Source organism: Dendropsophus ebraccatus, chromosome 2 (assembly GCF_027789765.1).
Source record: "Dendropsophus ebraccatus isolate aDenEbr1 chromosome 2, aDenEbr1.pat, whole genome shotgun sequence".
Taxonomy (NCBI): Eukaryota; Metazoa; Chordata; class Amphibia; order Anura; family Hylidae; genus Dendropsophus; species Dendropsophus ebraccatus.
The window spans coordinates 204,481,074-204,504,534 of record NC_091455.1 but is presented as its reverse complement, the minus strand read 5'-3'; the positions used below and the strand labels follow the sequence as shown (position 1 = coordinate 204,504,534).

The 23,461-nt window shown below is 43.0% G+C and overlaps 1 protein-coding gene and 1 long non-coding RNA gene across 2 annotated transcripts; one reads left to right on the top strand and one right to left on the bottom strand.

Moving 5' to 3' along the window:
* Nucleotides 1-4,838: 4,838 nt before the first annotated feature.
* Nucleotides 4,839-6,331, bottom strand: LOC138784881 (uncharacterized). The gene is made up of 3 exons (XR_011361970.1): nucleotides 6,207-6,331; nucleotides 5,991-6,135; nucleotides 4,839-5,189 (listed from the first exon to the last, which is right to left on the bottom strand). It is a non-coding gene; the product is annotated as an uncharacterized lncRNA (long non-coding RNA).
* Nucleotides 6,332-10,648: 4,317 nt separating this feature from the next.
* Nucleotides 10,649-15,440, top strand: ZBED6 (zinc finger BED-type containing 6). The gene is made up of 2 exons (XM_069959215.1): nucleotides 10,649-11,058; nucleotides 11,806-15,440. The coding sequence occupies exon 2, from the start codon at nucleotides 11,978-11,980 to the stop codon at nucleotides 15,251-15,253; it is 3,276 nt and encodes a 1,091-aa protein (XP_069815316.1). The 5' UTR covers nucleotides 10,649-11,058; nucleotides 11,806-11,977; the 3' UTR covers nucleotides 15,254-15,440.
* The last annotated feature ends 8,021 nt before the right edge of the window (nucleotides 15,441-23,461 follow it).

The following is a 23,461-nucleotide window of genomic DNA, read 5'->3' as shown; positions in this document are numbered from 1 at the left end:
TTTTAGTTTTCTATCTACAAGCCATGTGAAGACTTGTTTTTTACAGGAATAGTTGTACTTTGTAATGGCGTCTTTCATTTTACCATAACATGTATGATGGAATTCCAAAAATATTATTTATAAAGAAATAAATTGGTGAAATCGTAAAAAAGGATGCAATATGGTAACTTTTGCAGGGTTCCTGTGTCTACGTAATGCACTATATGGTAACAGCGACATGATACTATTATTCTATAGGTCAGCCTGAACACAACCATATGCAGGTTACACAGATTTTCTGTTATATATATATATTTTTTTAATGAAATCCTTTTTTTTGGCAATTAATTATTAATAAAATGGGCCTATTGTGACGCTTATAACAGTTTTATTTTTTCACCTATGGGGCTGTATGGGGCATCGTTCTTTCCGCCATGATCTCTAGTTTTTATTAATACCATATTTGTGAAGATTAGACGTTTTGATCACTTTTTATTAATTTTTTTTTCTATATAATGTAACATCAAAACGGTAATCCGCACACTTTTTCCCCTATTTTCGTGTGCGCCGTTTACCATTCACAATGACGCTTGGTATATTTTAATAGATCGGACAATTACGCATGCTACGGTATATAATATATTTATTTATTATTTTTATATGTTTTATTTATATAATGGGAAAGGGGGTGATTTTAACTTTTATTGGGGGAGTGTAAAAGTGATTTTTACTTTTTTTTAACACATTTGGAGTCCCTTTGGGGGACTTTTACATAAATTAGTTTGATTACACACACTGATCACTGCTATGCCATAGGCATAGCATTGATCAGTGTTATCGGCGCTCTGCTCATTGAGCCTGCCTGTGCAGGCTCAGTGAGCAGATCGCTAATCGGACCGCACGGAGGAAGGTAAGAGACCTCTGGCGGTCCGTTTTAATGATCGGGACCGGTTCCGATCGTTAAGTATCAGGAGACTCCCCCTGTCACTTACACCGACTGACCGCGGCATTTAAGGGGTTAATGGCATGCTGCAGCACGATCGCTCCAGCCTGTCATTAACGGTGAGGTGCCGGCTGCGCACTGCAGCCGGCCCCCACCAGCTATGAAGCGCGCTCCGCTCCGGAGTACGCTTCATAGGTCAGGACGTACAGGTACACCTGTACGTTCTAGTTCATCTATGGGTTAACCCTTTAAGGACGGGGCCAATTTTCGTTTTTGCGTTTTCGTTTTTTCCTCCTTGTGTTTAAAAAGGCCATAGCACTTGCATTTTTCCACCTAGAAACCCACATGAGCCCTTAGTTTTTGCGTCACTAACTGTACTTTGCAATGACCGGCTGAATTTTTGCATAAAGTACAAAGTACAAATTCAAATTGTGGTGAAATTGAAAAAAGAACGCATTTCTTTTATTTGGGGGGATGGTGTATTTACGCCTTTCGCCCTGGGGGAAAACTGACTTGTTGTCCATGTTCCTCAAGTCATTACGATTACAACAATATATAACATGTATAACTTTTATTGTATCGGATGGCCTGTAAAAAATTCAAACCATTGTTAACAAATATATATGCCCCTTAAAATCGCTCCATTCCCAGGCTTATAGCGCTTTTATCCTTTGGTCTATGGGGCAGTGTGAGGTGTCATTTTTTGCGCCATGATGTGTTCTTTCTATCGGTACCTTGATTGCGCATATACGACTTTTTGATCGCTTTTTATGACATTTTTTCAGGATTTGATGCGACCAAAAATGCGCAATTTTGCACTTTGGGATTTTTTTGCGCTTACGCCATTTACCGTGCGAGATCAGGAATGTGATTAATTAATAGTTCGGGCAATTACGCACGCGGCGATACCAAACATGTTTATTTATTTACTTTTATTTAAAACCTGGGAAAAGGGGGGTGATTCAGACTTTTATTAGGGGAGGTGGCTTTTTACTTATAACAATAATTTTATTTTTACACATATACTAGAAGCCCCCCTGGGGGACTTCTAGTATATACACTTTGATCTCTCATTGAGATCTTTGCTGTATACTTATACAGCAAAGATCAATGAGATCGGCACTCGTTTACTTTCGGCTGCTGCAGCCGAAAACAAACGAGTGCCAAACCGAGGACGGCGCCATCTTGGAGCGGTCCCCGGCCGGCAAGTGTAACGGAGATCGCTCTTCCGGGACAACGTCACGGAGGAGCGATCTTCTCCACTAGACACCAGGGAAGTGCTGCATCCGGTAATCGGATGCAGCTGTCATGTTTGACAGCTGCATCTGATTACTGTATTAGCGGGCACGGCGATCGGACCGTGCCCGCTAATACCCGCGGTCCCGAGCTACAAGCGCCACCCGGGACCGCGCCGGTTTAGAGCGGGGTTGCCGCGTGGCCCCGCTCTGAACACCTCTTACGGGCACATGACGTATCGGTACGTCATGCGTCCTTAAGAGGTTAAAGGAGAAGTCAGGCGAAAATTTTTATTAAAGTATTGTATTGCCCCCCAAAAGTTATACAAATTACCAATATACACTTATTACGGGAAATGCACATAAAGTACTTTTTTCTCTGCACTTACTACTGCATCAAGGCTTCACTTCCTGGATAACATAGTGATGTGACTTCCTGGATAACATGGTGATGTCACTTCCTGGATAACATGGTGATGTCACGACCCGACTCCCAGAGCTGTGCGGGCTGTGGCTGCTGGAGAGGATGATGGTAGGGGGATGTTCAGTGTCCCTCCAGTACCCTGTGTCCCCCTGCCATCATCCTCTCCAGCATCCACAACCCGCACAGCTCTGGGAGTCGGGTCGTGACATCACCATGTTATCCAGGAAGTGACATCAGCATGTTATCCAGGAAGTGACATCACCATGTTATCCAGGAAGTGACATCACCATGGTATCCAGGAAGTGACATCACCATGGTATCCAGGAAGTGACATCACCATGTTATCCAGGAAAAGAAGCCTTGATGCAGTAGTTAGTGCAGGGAAAAAAAAGCACTTTATAAGTATTTTCCATAATAAGTGTATATTGGTGACTTCTATAACTTTTGGGGGGCAAAACAATACTTTAATGAAAATTTTCGCCAGACTTCTCCTTTAATAAATCTCTCTCTCTCTATATTTATATAAGATTGTATGTTGTTTATGGTGTACACACCCACACACACACAAACACAAACGTATAGCAATCTTTACCACTCAGATGGAGATCAACACGACCCAGAGCTGTGCTTCAGCATAATTCGCTGTGAACAGAACCATCAACGGTTGTTGACATCTTTGCATCCATAATGTTTAGCGGTTTTCTATAAATAATAGTGACTTTAGAGTGCAATCGTCATATGCGCATCAACCCTGCTGTCAAACTATAAGCCGGCATTTAAACATAAAAAGTGCTCTTTATAAATAATAATGACTGTAGAGTGCTCTGTTTAAATAATAGTGTCTGTAGAGTGCTCTGTATCAATAACAGCAACTGTAGGGTGCTCTGTAAAAATCATAGTGACTGTAGAGTGCTCTGTATAAATCATAGTGACTGTAGAGTGCTCTGTATAAATCATAGTGACTGTAGAGTACTCTGTATAAATCATAGTGACTGTAGAGTGCGCTGTATAAATAATAGTGAATGTAGAGTGCGCTGTATAAATAATAGTGACTGTAGAGTGCTCTGTATAAATAACAATGTCTGTAGAGTGCTTACTATAAATAATAGTGGCTGTAGAGTGCTTACTATAAATAATAGTGTTATATCCTACAAAAATTGGGCTATACAACAGTATAATCACAATCTCAAAAAATCTTTATTAAATAATTTCAAGTTTTAAAAACTATAGATGCAGAGCAGAATAAAAATGATCCTTCACACAGGATGGCAATACACAAAGACATTCAGTAATGGAGGACAATTGACTGCAGCACAATACAAACAATGTAAACAATGTAACCATAAACCCACAGTGGGTACAATAACCTGACCACATAAGTCACATGACGTGCTGCCTCTATAAGGTGCTACCAATCTCCATACTCCCTCTAGATCCTAAAGTGCCTGTGCCCATAAAATCTTATATAGTAAGACAGAATCCAGAAATCAAAAACTGTGATATTACCTGTTCTACTGCTGTGTGTAGTTCCCCCCAACGCGCGTTTCGCGTCTGGCTTGATCACGGAGGCTATGTTCCTATCTCCTGATTGCACCCTTTTATACCTCTGTGCCGGAATCATGGCGTCTCGACGCCTCCCCATGTGAACCACATGATGGATCACATGACGCGGCGACCTGACGTCACACGCTCGCGGCCGAAGCCGAGAGCGTGCGCACCACCGGTCACGTTGCCATAGAGACCCAGGACGCGCTCACTCTGGATACGGCGTCGGCCATCTTGGTTAGTATTCCCTCTTAGAGTACATGCCTTTATTTCTAATCCAATTGTACCAATTTGGCTCTCTTTACCACCTGTTGATCAACACTACTACATACATATATATTTGTGTTTATCCTCATAATTTACTACTATATAATAACCTGCTCAATGTTAAAGCTCATATATAAAAGTATATAGTGCTACAATAAAGTGCTCATGCATATAGGATTTTTATGTATTATAAATAAGTGCAATTCATATCATATATATTACTATGTGTAATCAAACCTATTAAAGTGCAATCGTGTGAAAAATATATAGCAACTCCATACCATAAAAATATATAATTAATGAAAAACATACATGTCCCCACAGTGTTGCAATGCGCGCAATCATGCCACACATACACATGTAGTTATACATGCGTATATATGCATAAATGCATAAAAAACTACATACAAAGTACAAAAAATGTGTACAGTGACAAAACGTGCTTAATAATCATACAAATGTGTATACCCCATATATATGTTATCTACCTACAGTGCATACCATTCGTGTATCTATAGTGTGTAAATAAATCCATACAGAAGTAAGATATAAACAATGTGACATAAGAAATAACCCCCAAAAATTATTGGTCATATAAGCCCAATACCACCAGCCATCTCTGGGCAAATTAGTACAATCCATACCCAAGTGTTAAAGAAAGAATAAATGATATGAGGAACAGTCCATAGCAGAATTTACGTATGATGTAACCGTAGCCATCTTCTATAAAAGGTACATCTCATTCTTCTTATAGGCACTCATTAGAGACCGGCATCAGGGGGCAATCAGTATTACTCTAAAAAAATAAAAATATAAAAGACAAACCATTAATAACAAAATAAAAACAATTTGGTAGCAGGAACCCCATGCTACACACATGTATCGTATCCTTATACCTAAACCTGTCTTAGGATTACAAGAATGGGGCAAAACTAAGGACCTCATTGAGGCCCCTTGGGTTCACACAATCGACTTTATGTATCCAACGGGTCTCTAATTGGGCTAGGGCCTTCCTCCAATCACCTCCCCTCCTATCTATATATACTTTATCTATCCCTCTTATCTTCAGGAGACTACTGTTGCCATTATGCATTTCCTTAAAGTGTCTGGCAATAGGTTTCAGAGATGTCGTGTCTTCAGCATCCATGGCTTTACGTATATCGTGGACGTGTTCACGAACTCTCACTTTGAGTTTTCGGGAAGTCAATCCCACATAAATCTGGTTACACGGGCATGTTGCATAATAAATAACACCTTCCGTTTTGCATGTAATATGTTGTGTTATTTTAAACCTCCTCTTTCCATCACTCGATGTAAAGTCAAATGCTCTCTCCACATTCGGGCAGGCGACGCAATTTCCACATGGGTAGCTACCCCACTTGGGGCCCTTTGAACCAAACACATTTTTTACTGTCGTGCCTCTATAATAACTTTTTACCAAAATATCTTTTAGATTTTCTGCCCTTTTGTATGTAACTGCTGGCGTGTCTCGTACCCATTTTCCAACCACTGGGTCCATACGTAGAACAGGCCAGAACTTCTGTAACACATCCCTCATCTCCTGCGCCTTGTTGTTATATGGGGTAATAAACCTTACCTGTTCTTCCTTTTGTTCTGCCGTCTTTTCTCTGGGTTTTAGAAGATCTTCTCTCTTTACACCCTTTGCTCTATTCAGGCCCCGTTTAATTACTCGTTTGTTGTATCCTCTCGCCTCAAAACGTTTTGTGAGTTCCGTTGCCTGCCTGGAAAAGGAAGATTCATCAGAACACAGCCTCCGTGCCCTCAAAAACTGACCCACTGGTATGCTTCTTACTGTGGCTTTAGGATGGAAAGATGATGCATGAAGGAGGGAGTTCACTGCAGTCTCTTTTCGAAACAAATCTGTCTGTAGGAGTCCTTGTTCGTCCTTATAGATCTTCAAGTCCAAAAACTCTATAGATTTTTGACTGTACTTCAAAGTAAGTTTTATATTCTTCTGGTTGTTGTTCAAATCTCTGACAAAGGATATCAGATCTTCTTCATTCCCCTGCCAGATGAATAGTACATCGTCAATAAACCTGATCCACATTTGGACCTTTTCCACATTCTTAATTGGATCGGTAAAGAAGATCTCCCTCTCCCACAGCCCCAGGAATAAATTTGCATATGAGGGCGCACATGACGCCCCCATAGCGGTTCCCTGGAGCTGCAGGTAGAGGGACTCCTTAAACAGAAACACATTGTGTGTCAATAGGAACTCCAGCGCTTCCAATAGGAACATTTTGAGATCATTACCCATGGAGTTCATGTTACAAAACATCTCCACTGCTTCTAAACCATCCCTGTGGGCAATCGAGGTGTACAATGCCTCCACATCACATGTCACCAGCCACATATTGTCCTCAAGCATGATATTATCAAGACGTCTTAACACATCTCCTGAGTCTTTAATAAAAGACGGTAAGCTTTCTACCATGGGTTTCAAATATCTATCGATGTACTTACCCAAAGGTTCACATAAACTTCCATTTCCCGAAACTATGGGGCGTCCTGGTGGATTTCTCATATTCTTGTGAACCTTGGGTAGGAGATAAAGACAGGCAGTTTTTGGATTCTCGACTAGTAAACATTTCACTGTGTTTTTAGACAGTATACCCTTCTCCTGTGCTCCTATCAGCAGTTTTTCCAAATCTGCCTGATACGACAGGATTGGATTATAAGTCAACTTTTGATAGCAATCTTGGTTCCGTAATTGTCTAAAGGCTTCCCTTTCATAGAGGGATGCTGGCCATACCACTACATTGCCCCCCTTATCAGCTGACTTGAAAAGTGTTCAGTGTAAATAATAGTGACTGTAGAGTGCTTACTATAAATAATAGTGGCTGTAGAGTGCTCTGTATAAATAATAATGTCTGTAGAGTGCCTACTATAATTAATGTCTGTAGAGTGCTCCCTATAAATAAGTGTCTGTAGAGTGCTTACTATACATAATAGTGTCTGTAGAGTGCTTACTATACATAATAGTTTCTGTGGAGTGCTTACTATACATAATAGTGTCTGTAGAGTGCTTACTATACATAATAGTGTCTGTAGAGTGCTTACTATACATAATAGTGTCTGTAGAGTGCTTACTATACATAATAATATCTGTAGAGTGCTTACTGTTATAATAGTGCCTGTAGAGTGATTACTATAAATAATAGCGACTGTAAAGTGTTCAGTGTAAATAATAGTGACTGTAGAGTGCTTACTATAAATAATAGTGGCTGTAGAGTGCTTACTATAAATAATGTCTGTAGAGTGCTTACTATAATTAATGTCTGTAGAGTGCTCCCTATAAATAAGTGTCTGTAGAGTGCTTACTATACATAATAGTGTCTGTAGAGTGCTTACTATACATAATAGTTTCTGTGGAGTTCTTACTATACATATTGGTGTCTGTAAAGTGCTTATTATACATAATAGTGCCTGTAGAGTGCTTACTAAACATAATAATGTCTGTAGAGTGCTTACTGTTATAATAGTGCCTGTAGAGTGATTAATATAAATAATAGCGACTGTAAAGTGTTCAGTGTAAATAATAGTGTCTGTAGAGTGCTTATTATAAATAATAGCGACTGTAAAGTGTTCAGTATAAACAATAGTGACTGTAAAGTGTTCAGTATAAATAATAGTGTCTGTAAAGTGCTTACTATAAATCATAGTGTCTGTAGAGTGCTTACTATAAATAATAGTGACTGTAGAGAGCTTACTATATATAATATTGTCTGTAGCGTGCTTACTATACATAATAGTGTCTGTAGAGTGCTTACTATACATAATAATGTCTGTAGAGTGCTCTATAAATAATAGCATCTGTATTGTGCTTACTATAATAATAGCCTCTGTATAGTGTTTACTATAATAATAGTGTCTGTAGAGTGCTTACTATATATATAATAGTGTCTGTAGAGTGCTCCCTGTAAATAATAGCGTCTGTAGAGTGCTTACTGTAATAATGGCGTCTGTAGAGTGCTTACTATACTAATATTGTCTATAGAGTGCTTACTATATATAATAGTGTCAGTACAGTGCTTACCATATATAATAGTGTCTGTAGAGTGCTCTGTATAAATAATAGTGTCTGTAAAGTATTTATTATATATAATAGTGTCTGTAGAGTGCTTACTATAATAATAGTGTCTGTAGAGTGCTTACTATAATAATAGTTTCTGTAGAGTGCTTACTATATATAATAGTGTCTGTAGAGTGCTTACTATATATAATAGTGTCTGTAGAGTGCTTACTATATATAATAGTGTCTGTAGAGTACTTACTAGAATAATAGCATCTGTAGAGTGCTTACTATATATAATAGTGTCCGCAGAGTGCTTACTATATATAATAGTGTCTGTAAAGTGCTTACTATATATAATAGTGTCTGTAAAGTGCTTACTATATATAATAGTGTCTGTAAATTGCTTACTATATATAATAGTGTCTGTAGAGTGCTAACTATATATAATAGTGTCGGTAGAGTGGTTATTATATATATATATATATATAATAGTGTCTGTAGAGTGCTTACTATATATAATTATGTCTGTAAAGTACTTACTATATATAATAGTGTCTGTAGAGTGCTCTGCATAAATAATAATGTCTGTAGAGTGCTTACTATAATAATAGTGTCTGTAGAGTGCTTACTATAATAATAGTGTCTGTAGAGTGCTCTGCATAAATAATAGTGTCTGTAGAGTGCTTACTATAATAATAGTGTCTGTAGAGTGCTTACTATAATAATAGTGTCTGTAGAGTGCTTACTATAATAATAGTGTCTGTAGAGTGCTTACTATAATAATAGTGTCTGTAGAGTGCTTACTATAATAATAGTGTCTGTAGAGTGCTTACTATACATAATAGTGTCTGTAGAGCGCTTACTATATATAATAGTGTATGTAGAGCGCTTACTATATATAATAGTGTATGTAGAGTGCTTACTATATATAATAGTGTCTATAGAGTGCTTACTATATATAATAGTGTATGTAAAGTACTCACTATATATAATAGCATCTGTAGAGTGCTTACTATATATAATGGTGTCTGTAAAGTACTTACTATAAATAATAATGTCTGTAGAGTGCTCACTATATATAATAGTGTCTGTAGAGTGCTCTGCATAAATAATAGTGAATTATAGAATGCTCAGTATAGACAATGGTGACTGCAGAGTGCTCTCTAATAAATTATAGTGACTATCATTCACATGTCTCCTGAAATTGTCAGTGATTGTGATTCCGCAACCGCACACATTTATAGAACCCATTGAATCCTATCGGTCTATTCAGACGATCAGTACCACAAAAAAATAGGATATGTCCTAATGCGGAGGGGGATTGCGGCAAAGATTCTCCAGTACAAGTCTATGGGATCAGTGTTTTTCATGGATTCTACGTTTGCCACATCTGTAGAATCCATGAAAAACCTTGATGCGAAGGCACCAGTGTTAGGTGGGTACAGGGGCGACGGCTGCTCCCCACACAGGCAGGGGGCCACTGAAGTCTCTCGTGGTTATTAGCGGCCTGTTCCGGCTCCCCTGTCCTGCCTCACCTCACAGGGTTCCCCCGGCTGCGCTCCTTCTTATTAGCCACACTGACGGCCTGCTCGGGGGTCAGCTACCCAAGGGCTGGGTTTATTAAAAAAAACAAAACAAAAAAAAACTCTCATGTCTTCCAGTACTTATCAGCTGCTGTATGTCCTGCTGGAAGTGGTGTATTCTTTCCTGTCTGACACAGTGCTCTTTGCTGCCACCTCTGTCCAAGTCAGGAACTGTGCAGAGCAGTAGCAAATCCCCATAGAAAACCTATCCAGCTCTGCAGACTGGGAAAAAAATACAACTTCATACAGAACATACAGCAGATAATAAGTACTGGAATTTTTGAGATTTTTTTTTCATAGAAGTAAATTACAAATCTCTGGCACCAGTTGATTTGAAAGAAAACACTTTTTTGGTGAGCAATCCTTTTAAGGCGTCATTAAATGCAGCAAATCAGTAAATTCCACCTTTTTTTGGTAACACTCATGTCTTTGCACTCTCTGCTGGGGAGTAAAGAGTTAATATTAGAGTGGAGGACTGTACCTTTTTACATAGCTATGGGGGGGAGTCAAGTCTGTACCATTACAGCCAGCAGAGGGGAGGGAACTACTGTGAGGGTGAAGGACTGTACCATCACAGCCAACAGAGAGGAGGACACTGCTGTGGAGGTAAAGGACTGTACCATTACAGCCAGCAGAGAGGAGGGAACTACTGTGAGGGTGAAGGACTGTACCATCACAGCCAGCCGAGGGGAGCGCACTACAGAGAGGCTAAAGGACTGCACCATTACAAGCAGCAGAGGGGAGGGCATTATAGAGCGGCTGAGGGACGGAACCATTACAAGCAGCAGAGGGGAGCGCACTACTGACAGGCTAAGGAATACCACTATTACAGCCAGCAGTGAGGAGAGGAAAGGGTTACTGTCAAGGCCATACCATTACACCTAATAGTGGGGGGAGAGAGAAAGCTGCTGACTATGAGATGTCTCCTCTCTAAATGCAGAGAAACCTACCAAAACATCCGTCTTCTCAAGGAAAATTGTACTATCCGCCCAGGCTGAGGCCTGGCAGGAGGAAGCTGGCTGTGCTGAGAGGGGAGATCCCCACAGGTAAGAGCTGACAAGACCTTCTATATACTGTATGAGGAGACTGGGAAAGACTACAAGGATCTGGGCAGCTGAGATGTTATAATATCACAGTGATAACTGACAACACTGACATGGTGTAATATACAGAGGCTGAGAGTCACATGAGTAATAACATAATAACAGTATAAACACCCATATTGGTAATAGACATAGTAATACACTGATAATATAATAATCACACATAGTAATACACTGATAATATAATAATCACACATAATAGACTGATAATATAATAATCACACATAATAATACACTGATATAGTTACAGTCATACACAGGTGTAGCAACCGAATGTGACAATACACCTGTAATAATATAGCAATGTAATGTATGTACACAGTGACCCCACCAGCAGAATAGTGAGTGCAGCTCTGGAGTATAATACAGGATGTAACTCAGGATCAGTAATGTAATGTATGTACACAGTGACCTCACCAGCAGAATAGTGAGTGCAGCTCTGGAGTATAACATAGGATGTAACTCAGGATCAGTAAAGGATAAGTAATGTAATGTAAGTACACAGTGACCCCATCAGCAGAATAGTGAGTGCAGCTCTGGAGTATAATACAAGATGTAACTCGGGATCATTAATGTTATGTATATAGACAGTGATTTAGATTATTTCAGTTTCTAAACTGTTCTTTATAGATGGACATGACCTTTAAGTTAAACATTAGGATCATTCAATAGACTTTTTTCTGTTCACAGATGTGTTGGTCAACATTTAACCAAGAAATAATTCAGAAAATCCCAATTTTATCAGTCTGAGGTCTTATGGCATCCAAGATAATCAGCAATTGGAATATAGATGAACTGTTCAATATCAAACTGACGCTCCAATGTACCAGTACATTGTAGGAAACAGCCATCACTAGCCGCTATGTCAGAAGACGTTACAGGACAGCATGCAGGGTGTGACACAGTCCAGGACCCTCTTCCCCACACAGTGGATTCAGACAATGTTGACTTTTTGGTTAAGGAATATCCAGAATCTGAAATCCGTGAAAGTAAGAAATCTCACAGTGAAGTCGTCCCTGAAATTGAAATCAAATTAGAATCCAGCGATGATGAGGAGGAAAAATCTGAACTGGTTTCTTCATGGGCTTTACCGTTCTCGAGAAAGAGAAAAAGATCCAACCTGGAAGTTGGATGTAGTGATGGGAAAGGCCACCATGAGGATGAGAGGTCTCTGAGTATGATCAGTGGTGCCCAGAACGTGACTCCGCCAGTGGTCCGGCCAACCAGGAAGAGGAAGTCCACCTCCGAGGTCTGGGAATTTTTCTCTCGTGACCCAGTGATCATCTCCAGAGCCATTTGTAGTCTTTGTCGAATGAGCGTCAGCAGAGGCAAGCTAGGGGGGAGGTTTGGTACCACAGCTCTAAAACGTCATCTGGAAAGTAAACATCCCATCCAGTGGGCCCAGCGTAGGTCTATGAAGCTACAAAAGCCAGATGGAGAAGAAGAAGAGGAGGAAACTTATGAGGATGATTATTATAAAGAGGAGTCTTACCAAAACCTTTTCAATGCCACCATAGCACAGTTCCTTTATCAGAAACCTTTGCCAACTGAGAAAACATCCCTGATATGCCCGGTGGCTCCTGATTCCCCCAAGACTTATGAGATCATTGACTCCAGTGATGATGAGGAGTATAGAGAACAAGGAGACAACATTATGGTTGAATTTGGAGAAGATGTGAGCAGCAAAAGAAAGAGGGAAGAGCAGGTTGGCAACTTGGACAATTTTGATTCCGACTCCACTTTCCTTATTCATACCAGAAATCCTTCTCGCCCTTCCCTTGGGATGGAGAATACACAGCCCATAGCCTCCCAGACCTTTAACTCTACCATCTATTCCCCTGTCCCACCAGGAGCCCGTCGACGGAAGTCTGCTTCTGCTGTCTGGCAGTTCTTCTTCCTCGACCGTACAAACGTTTGTCGAGCCATTTGCAATCTGTGCCATGCAAGTGTTGGTCGTGGAAAACTGGGGGGACATCTTGGAACCTCAGCACTAATGAGACATCTTGAAGGAAAACATCCTATGGAGTGGAGCAGAGGGAAAATAAATAAACCTAGGAATACTGGTATAATGGAGACAGAGGAAGACGAGGATGAAGACACAGACGAGCCCATTGTGTATCCTCCACCCACTTATGGTCAGTTTGGGCCGTCAGGTTTTTCTGTGTTTCCTGCTGAGATGTCAGGTGACTATAATGCAACAATTCATACTGTACCAATAGAGTTTGAGAACGAGAATGAAGACGCCGAGAGGCAGAGTAGCATTCGGGTATCTTTTAAGGAAAATATTTTGGATCCAACCAGCATCATTGTCAAAGCAAATGGAAAGTATCCTTCAGATCATCCCAAGGCTCAGTCCTGGAATAGGTGTATTACTGAATTAATGTGTGAGACAGCCCTTCCATACTCTTTCATTACCTCCAAAGCTTTCCAGAAGTTCATGGCACAGGCTGACCCCCACTACTCGGTTCCTACAAGGACTTTCTTCTCTGGAAAGGCCGTTCCCCACCTTTATGAGGCAGTGTGTGAGAGGATAGTTAGTGACTTAAAGTTGTCAGGATGCCCTCAGGTCCACATTACCGCCCACATTTGGTCCAGTGACCTTACCATGGACTATCTAGCTTTAACTGCCCACTGGGCAGCTTTGAGACCCGATTCCGATCAGTCTACAGAGAGGAAGCATGCCGTCATATGCATCAAACGCTTTCCAAAGGAATACACAGAGGGCAGCATCCAACAGGAACTAATTCGACAAGTTAGTTTATGGCTCTTGCCCAACGCTTTGTGTCCCGGTTTCTTTGTCTCCAGTGGAGATTTCAATCTTATTCATGCCATTAAAGGGGCAAATTACACTTACATACCTTGCTTCACCCATTCTCTTAACCTCTTGGTTACAGATTTCCTACAGAATAATCGCTATATTGCAGGAATGCTCACCATGGCCAGAAAAGTGTGCAGCCACTTCTTCCACTCGGCCAGAGCCAAGAGAATCCTCAGCGAGCTTCAATTCCAAAATAATTTGCCCAAGCGGTCTTTAAAGCTAGAAACACTACCTCACTGGACAGCTACTTTCTACATGCTGCAGAGGCTCCTGGAGCAGCAAAGAGCTGTCCAAGAATACCTGGTGATGCACAAAGTGGAAACCGTGGACATCCATATAAGTTCTAGCCATTGGAGCCTTATGGCATCACTAGTGGATCTTCTACAGCCCTTTGAGATGGCCATACGAGAGGTCAATGCTAGTCAGTCATCTCTCAGCCAGGTGTTGCCTGAACTTCGCTATCTCCATATCTTTTTAAAACAAATTAGAGGACATTTTGAGATCAAAGGAGATGCCAACGGGGTCGTTCTTGCAGATAGTTTTGCTCTCAAACTTTCGACAGACTATGGAGTCAATGAAATGTTCCAAAAGGAAGAGTTTGTTTTGGCCACTTTGCTGGATCCACGTTTCAAAGGAAGAATTGAGGCCATATTGCCCCCAGACTCAGACATTGACCACTGGAAGCAGGCTCTTGTCAAGAGAGTCAAAGAAGTCATGTCTTCATCGTCGTCCATATACTCACCCTCCCAGGTGAGCCAATCGACTTCTCAGTTCAGGGAAAATTCTCAGTCTCATCTATTATCCAGAAAACATTTTGACTTAGAACCTAGTGGAATGGATATGGCTCCACAGTGGAGAAAAAACATGGCGGCTCCACCTCTGATCCACAAGGAGAAATCATTAATTGAACATTTGGAGAGTGTCGGTCTCTTGGCCTCTAAGTCCACTGGGGCCAGCTTGTCCACAGAGAGTCATTCTGCGTGTGTCATGGTGGAGAGATACCTGCAAGACAACAAAACCATCGGAGCAAAGGATGATCCTTTGATCTACTGGCAAAAACGAACATGGCTTTGGCCGGCACTCACCAAATTGGCCATTATGTATCTGACATGTCCACCATCCAGTGTGTTCGCTGAGCATGTCTTTAAGACTCCTCGTGCCTTTATGAACACACAGCGCCGACCAGACGCCATGGAGGGGATGGAGCACATTGTATTTCTGAAGGTCAATCTGAAGAACTTCCCCAATTATAATCCACCTCCTCTTATCTTCTCGACCGACAACGAGATGGAACAGAGTGATAGTGACGAAGGTTTCTAAACTCCGGCATCATGTTTGCCGAAAATCTAAGAAAAATAGGTAGTGGCCGTGAGGAAGCACAACTAGCGTGAAACGGTTGTTGCCAAGAATTTACGGTTTGCGTATCTCATTAAGATGTTGGATTTATTAAAGCAACAAGACTAGGAAAAATAGAGTATGAGGAAAATAAAGTCCTGAGCTTCCTGTAGATCTGGCTGTGATCACTGGGTCATACTTTGTTTCTGTAATAAATTCTTCAGGGGTTCACAATTTTTTTTCATTTAGGTCTGTCAGTGTACAGCTCACTATAGATAAAATATAGAAGACACTCAACACTTCACCGAGCAAAGTGGCCATGTGTTCAGGGGGATCATCTGGTTATGACTGTGAAAAGTTAATAACCACCAAGGGCTTATGTATCACAGTACTGATATACCTTAATCTAGTTTACACCACAAGAACATGGGTGATGGGGGGGTCTTTAATTGAGGATCTTTACAGAGGTGGAGCTCTGGTTTTCTAATACACAGCTCCAAATCAACTGGAGACCCATAGTTACATGATAAAATGATGTCTGACTTTAGTCACCACTAGGGGGAGCTCACTGCAGACTATGTTATTGTTGAGCATAATGTATGTGCAGTATGTGGTGGCTGCAGGCAGAAAGAATTGTATCATTTACCTCTATGTCTATGCAGAGGGTATGGAACTTTGTATCAGGAAAATGGAGCATTGACTATACTAAAGGAAATAAGAGCTCAGACTGGATGGAGTCCCTGATCTACACCCAGCATACAGGACAGGAGAAGTGGTACTGTGCACTGTCCATATATACAGAATAACAGCAGATACTGAGGATTACACCCAGCATACAGGACAGGAGAAGTGGTACTGTGCACTGTCCATATATACAGAATAAGAACAGATACTGAGCATTACACCTAATATACAGGACAGGAGAAGTGGTACTGTGCACTGTCCATATATACAGAATAAGAGCAGATACTGAGCATTACACATTGCTTTGTCTTCTATGGGATCCCGGCCGGAGCGTATACACATAGTAGAGCCCAGTGCAAAATGTATAGCAAGCAGCAGAAAGTATCAAACATTGTAGGCTTAGATCAGCATCTCAGCAGACAGTATCAAACGTGATAGGGGGCATTCACACGTCCGTAGAAACCAGTCCGTGCACTGACTTCTTGTCCTGCAGAGTGGACCTCGGAGTGCTTTAGCATCTGACTAAAAAGGGAACCTGCCAGCCGAACTGCGCCCCCCACCCCCATCCCACCCCTGACATTATAATGAATCATGATACTGGGAGCTCCAAGGTTCACTCTGCAGGACACTTGTGAGTGCCCCCAGGGCCGGGACAAGGAGTTTTGGTGCCCTAGGCAGAGAAGGCAAATGGCGCCCCCCCCCCACATTAGAATTGGTTCTCCTCGCACAGTATAATGCCCTGAATGTACCCCCACACTGTATTAAGAGCCCCAATACATACAGTAGTTACCTTATAACACTATTTCCACCATACAGTGATTACATATTACATGAAAACTGCACTGAACAGAACAGAAAGATATCCCCAATGATACCATTCCGTAATACCGCCACACCATGACCCCTATCACTACAACCCTATAACTGTGCAGTTACATCCAGTGACTCACATGGGCCGTCTTCTCCGATCTGTCACATTTTCTTTTTCCCTCCATCCAGCCTGGGCCACCTAGAAGTCGTCTTCTGGCTGTGAATCTTCTCTCCAGAATCTGTCAGAGAAACATTTTAGGCTCCAACACATACAGTAGTTAGCCCCCTCTGTACCCCTATATAGTAGTTACACTCCTCTGTGCCCCCATAGTTTTAAGGTGTCCCTGTGCCCCAGTATTGTAGTAAAGCCCCTCTGTGCAGCCCCAATATAGTATAGACTGCTGTGTGCTGCCCCCAGAAATATATAGACCCCCTGAATGCTCCCCCATAAATATATAGATCTCCTGTGTGCTCCCCCAGAAGTATATAGACCCCCTGTGTGCTCCCCAGAAGTATATAGAACCCCTGTGTGCTCTCCCAGAAGTATATAGACCCCGTGTGCTCCCCCAGTTATATATATATAAATCCCCTGTGTGCTGCCCCCAGTTATACATAGACCCCCTGTGTGCTGCCCCCAGTTATACATAGACCCCCTGTGTGCTGCCCCCAGTTATACATAGACCCCCTGTGTGCTCCTCCAGTTATATATAGACCCCTGTGTGCTCTTCCAGTTATATATAGACCCCTGTGTGCTCCCTAACCCTTCCCATATAACAGTAATTCTCCAAAACAGACAAAAAAAACCACTTATACTCACCTGGGCCATGCGTCTTCTCTTCACTGCACTCTTGTGGCAGAGTTACCTGCGGTCACAAGAGGCCGCTCTCCCCATCGCATAACAGTGCACCAACACACCCCTGACCCTGCAGAGCATCACATAACAGTCCACCCACACACCCCTGACCCTGCAGAACATCTCATATCTATGCACCCACACACCCCTGACCTGCAGAACATCTCATATATATGCACCTACACACCCCTGACCTGCAGAACATCTCACATCTATGCACCCACACACCCCTGACCTGCAGAACATCTTATATCTATGCACCCACACACCCCTGACCTGCAGAACATCTCACATCTATGCACCCACACACCCCTGACCTGCAGAACATCTCATATCTATGCACCCACACACCCCTGACCTGCAGAACATCTCATATCTATGCACCCACACACCCCTGACCTGCAGAACATCTCATATCTATGCACCCACACACCCCTGACCTGCAGAACATCTCACATCTATGCACCCACACACCCCTGACCTGCAGAACATCTCATATCTATGCACCCACACACCCCTGACCTGCAGAACATCTCACATCTATGCACCCACACACCCCTGACCTGCAGAACATCTCACATCTATGCACCCACACACCCCTGACCTGCAGAACATCTCATATCTATGCACCCACACACCCCTGACCTGCAGAACATCTCACATCTATGCACCCACACACCCCTGACCTGCAGAACATCTCACATCTATGCACCCACACACCCCTGACCTGCAGAACATCTCATATCTATGCACCCACACACCCCTGACCCTGCAGAATATCTCATATCTATGCACCCACACACCCCTACAGAACATCTCATATCTATGCACCCCCCCCCCCTGCAGAACATCTCATATTTATGCACCCACACACCCCTGCAAAACATCTCATATTTATGCACCCACACACCCCTGCAGAACATCTCATATCTATGCACACCCCCCCTGCAGAACATCTAATATCTATGCACACACACACACACACACCCCTGCAGAACATCTCATATCTATGCACACACACACACCCCTGCAGAACATCTCATATCTATGCACACACACACCCCTGCAGAACATCTCATATCTATGCACACACACACCCCTGCAGAACATCTCATATCTATGCACCCACACACCCCTGACCTGCAGAACATCTCATATCTATGCAACAACACACCCCTGACCTGCAGAACATCTCATATCTCGCACCCACACACCCCTGCAGAACATCTCATATTTATGCACACACACACCCCTGCAGAACATCTCATATCTATGCACACACACACTCCTGCAGAACATCTCATATCTATGCACACACACACCCCCCTACCCCTCCCCCTGCTGACCAGTGCCCTCAGTGTGGCTTACCTCCTGCTGATCTTATACACTGCCCTCACTGCCTCATAAACAGCCTAGGAAACTAGCTGCCTCATAGAGCCTAGCAAAGGAAGATAGCTCCTCCCACACTGGTCACATGGGCATGATGTCATCAAAGGTCCTTTACACCTCCTGGACACTCTATTCCTGCTGCTGTATGTAACAGTTACAGTGCAGGGCGGGCCGGCAGGCAGACAGGGGGCGAGCGGGGGGTAGGATGGATGGGTAAATAAATTACTTACCCATCCAGATGGCGCCCCCTGACGTTTGGCGCCCTAGGCCATCGCCTACCCCTGCCTACTCTTTGTCCCGGCCCTGAGTGCCCCCATAGTCTTAGATACAGCTTATTATATACACTTCCTTAGACAGTATCACACAAGATGGACTTATGCTACTAAAGGTACAATGATTACTTTTTTTTTTCAGGAAAGGTGACCCCAAAGCAGCTGTCAATGGCCTCAAAGAAAATACTTGGGGTGTCTAATTGACTCCCCATATTGATAGTAACAAGATGGTGTTAATAGAGAGAACAACTATGGAAATCATCTCTAGAACTCATTTTAAGAAAGTCAACACCAGTTGTTTTTTTTTCTTTTTTAATGATTGAATCAGTCATTATAAAAAGCCCGGGATCAGAAAAATTACAGCAACCAATCCAAGATTTTAGTGACCAGATTCCTACAGAGGATATTCTCAGGGATACATACCTTCACAACCTAAAGGATAAAGGATACAGCACATCCTGACCCCTATGGAGGGTACATGTACAATCATGGGTCCAGTGGGGAAGAACCAATATATATGTTCAGTTTTGTAACCACATTCAATATAGGGAGCAGTAAGATCTGTGAGAGGTGTGAAATACATTGGGGCACCCTATTCTTGGATCCTATATTAAAGGAGAAGTCTGGTTTATATTTTTATTAAAGTATTGTATTGTCCCCCAAAAGTTATACAAATCACCAATATACACTTATTACAGGAAATGCTTTTAAAGTGCTTTTTTCCCTGCACTTACCACTGCATCAAGGCTTCACTTCCTGGATAACATGGTGATGTCACTTCCTGGATAACATGGTGATGTCACTTCCTGGATAACATGGTGATGCCACTTCCTGGATAACATGGTGATGTCACGACCCGACTTCCAGAGCTGTGCGGGCTGTGGCTGCTGGAGAGGATGATGGCAGAGGGATGCTCAGTGTCCTTTCAGTGCCCTGTGTCCCCCTGCCATCATCCTCTCCAGCAGCCACAGCTCGGGGAGTCGGGTAGTGACATCACCATTTTATCCAGGAAGTGACATCCCCATGTTATCCAGGAAGTGACATCACCATTTTAGCCAGGCAGTGACATCACCATGTTATCCAGGAAGTGACATCACCATGTTATCCAGGAAGTAAAGCCTTGATGCAGTAGTAAGTGCAGGGAAAAAAGCTATTTATAAGCATGTCCTGTAATAAGTGTATATTGGTGCATTGTATAACTTTTGGGGGACAAAACAATACCTTAATAAAAATTTTCGCCGGAATTCTCCTTTAACCATTATATGGGGCAAAACCTAGAAAAATATGTTGGCACCCAGTCAATTGAAGGAATAAGGAATAGAAAATATGGACAGATGCCAGTTAAATGTGAAGGGCAAGGGTGTTTGTGTTGTTTTACCATTGGACCCCAAAATCCTTCAAATCCAACATAACGGGGGAATCGATCCCCATTTAGACCGGGCTCACTTGCAGTTCCAGCTATGTAATATGTTTGATGGGCTGCAAATGGGGACCACACTACGTAGGCAGGAGCAGTGAGGAGAAGGCTCATTGGTAGAGATGAGCGAACCTGGAGTCCATCCGAACCTGAACGTTCGGCATTTGATTAGCAGTGGCTGCTGAAGTTGGATAAAGCCCTAAGGCTACCTGGAAAACATGGATATAGTCATTGGCTGTATCCATGTTTTCCAGACAATCTTAGAGCATTATCCAACTTCAGCAGCCCCCGCTAATCAAATACCGAACGTTCGGGTTCGGATCGACTCGAACCCGAACCCGGTTCGCTCATCTCTACTCACTGGTCATCGATGTAATGCTAAGTCTGGCTTTGTAAAACATGGCGGAACAATTATTAAGGAGTCTATGTGTGTGACTAGTCTATTGTGGGTTGCTGTTTATTACGTTCCAGTATATTGTGTGGGACTTATGGAAAGGTTGCACTGTCATAGTAAATGCGTCTTAAGTAGAGATGAGCAAATCGGGTTCGAGTCGATCCGAACCCGAACGTTCGGTATTTGATTAGCTGGGGCTGCAGAACTTGGATAAAGCTCTAAGGTTGTCTGGAAAATGTGGATACAGCCAATGACTATATCCATGTTTTCCACATAGCCTTAGGGCTTTATCCAAGTTCAGCAGCCACCGACAATGCTGAAAGTTCGGGTTCGGATCGACTCGAGCATGCTTGAGGTTCACTCATCTTTAAAAAGTCGCAAAAAAAAAATTGCAACAAATTCACCTGGTACTGACCAGACGTAGGCCTGCACCAGTTTTGTGACTTTGATAAATTGGGCGCAAATCCCAGATAATGCAAATTTTTGGGTGAAAGCTCAAAGAAAAAAAAGTCGCCTGTCGAATACTGGTTCATAAATAGAATGTAGATCAAAAATAGGTGAAAAATTCAATTATTCCCCTAAAAATAGGTGCAACGCCCTTGATAAATGTCCCTCTAAATGTATCCAGATTAGAGATGAGCGAACCTCGAGCATGCTGGAGTTCATCCGAACCCGATCGTTCGTCATTTGATTAGCGGGGGCTGCTGAAGTTGGATAAAGCCCTAAGGCTATCTGGAAAACATGGACATAATCATTGGCTGTATCCATGTTTTCTAGACAACCTTAGAGATTTATCCAAGTTCAGCAGCCCCCAGCTTATCAAATGCCGAACGATCGGGTTCGGATGGACTCCAGCATGCTCGAGGTTCGCTCATCTCTAATCCAGACACCTTTTAGAGAATCATGGAAAGGATTTTAGTTTCATCAAAACCACCCTGAGGGTGGGTTCAGACTACGGAACCCGAGCGGAAAATTTCTGACGGATTCCATAGCTCGTACCCGTTCACGGCTGCGCGCCATTCCGCTGGCTCCATAGACTCGATTCTATAGGCGGCCCGATTCCGCTATCCGCCGAAAGAATTGACATATCAATTCTTTGGACAGAATGCGGAATCCGTCCGTGCATAGAATGGTGTCTATGGCACGGGCGGAGAGGCGCGCGGCCGTGAATGGGTACGAGCGATGGAATCCGTCAGAAAATCTCTGCTCGGGTTTCGTAGTCTGAACCCACCCTAACAGAGAAGGTCACAGGAGACTGCGTGAACAGACAACAGAGGGTAAATAGGAGGGAGTTCTTCTGGATTTTTAAATCAAAAACCCTATTTCTAGAGGGTCTTAATGAGATGATGGAGGATCTGTGACAATAGCTGCACTCCCCTATGGCTGGAGCGTGCATAAAGGGTAGCTATTGTGCTGCATCCAGCCTACTAGGAGTTAATATGGAAGTCTGACCTCATCAGGGAGGTGTGCCTGTGCCCCAGCCTCCAACATGCTAGAAGTTAATATGGAAATCTGACTTCATCAGGGAGGTGTGCCTGTGCCCCAGCCTCCAGCATGCTAGGAGTTAATATGGAGATCTGCCCTTATCAGGGAGGTGTGCCTGTGCCCCAGCCTCCAGCATGCTAGGAGTTAATAATGAGTCCTGACCCCAACAAGGAGGTGTGCCTGTGCCCCAGCCTCCAGCATGCTAGGAGTTAATATGGAGATCTGCCCTTATCAGGGAGTTGTGCCTGTGCCCCAGCCTCCAGCATGCTAGGAGTTAATATGAAGTCCTGACCCCAACAAGGAGGTGTGCCTTGGGTGGTAGATCCCTCCTCCCTCCAGCATTCCTAGCTGACAGCCTACAGCTGGCTGTAAATGGAGGATGGCTGCTGGGACACAGTGTTGCCTCCTGTTAGGTTCCTGCATGTGAAGAGTTAACATGTAAACGTGACGTCACAAGGGAAACACACAGTGAGCGGCCATCTTCCCTCTCTCCAGCATGTTGTGTATCAGCTGTAGCACCGTGATCCTCACACATTCTAGGGTGCAGGCTCAGGCTGTGTAAGTAAAACAAAAATCTGCAATTTGATGAATTATGATTTGTTGATATCAGTATTATGTGAATTCACGTGGATGTGTGATGTGGGGTTGGGGGGTCACAGTGCACAGTGTGATGTGGGGTTGGGGGTCACAGTGCACAGTGTGATGTGGGGTTGGGGGTCACAGTGCACAGTGTGATGTGGGGTTGGGGGTCACAGTGCACAGTGTGATGTGGGGTTGGGGGTCACTGTGCACAGTGTAATGCAGGGTTGGGGGTCACAGTGTGATGGGTTGGGGGTCACAGTGCACAGTGTGATGTGGGGTTGGGGGTCACAGTGCACAGTGTGATGTG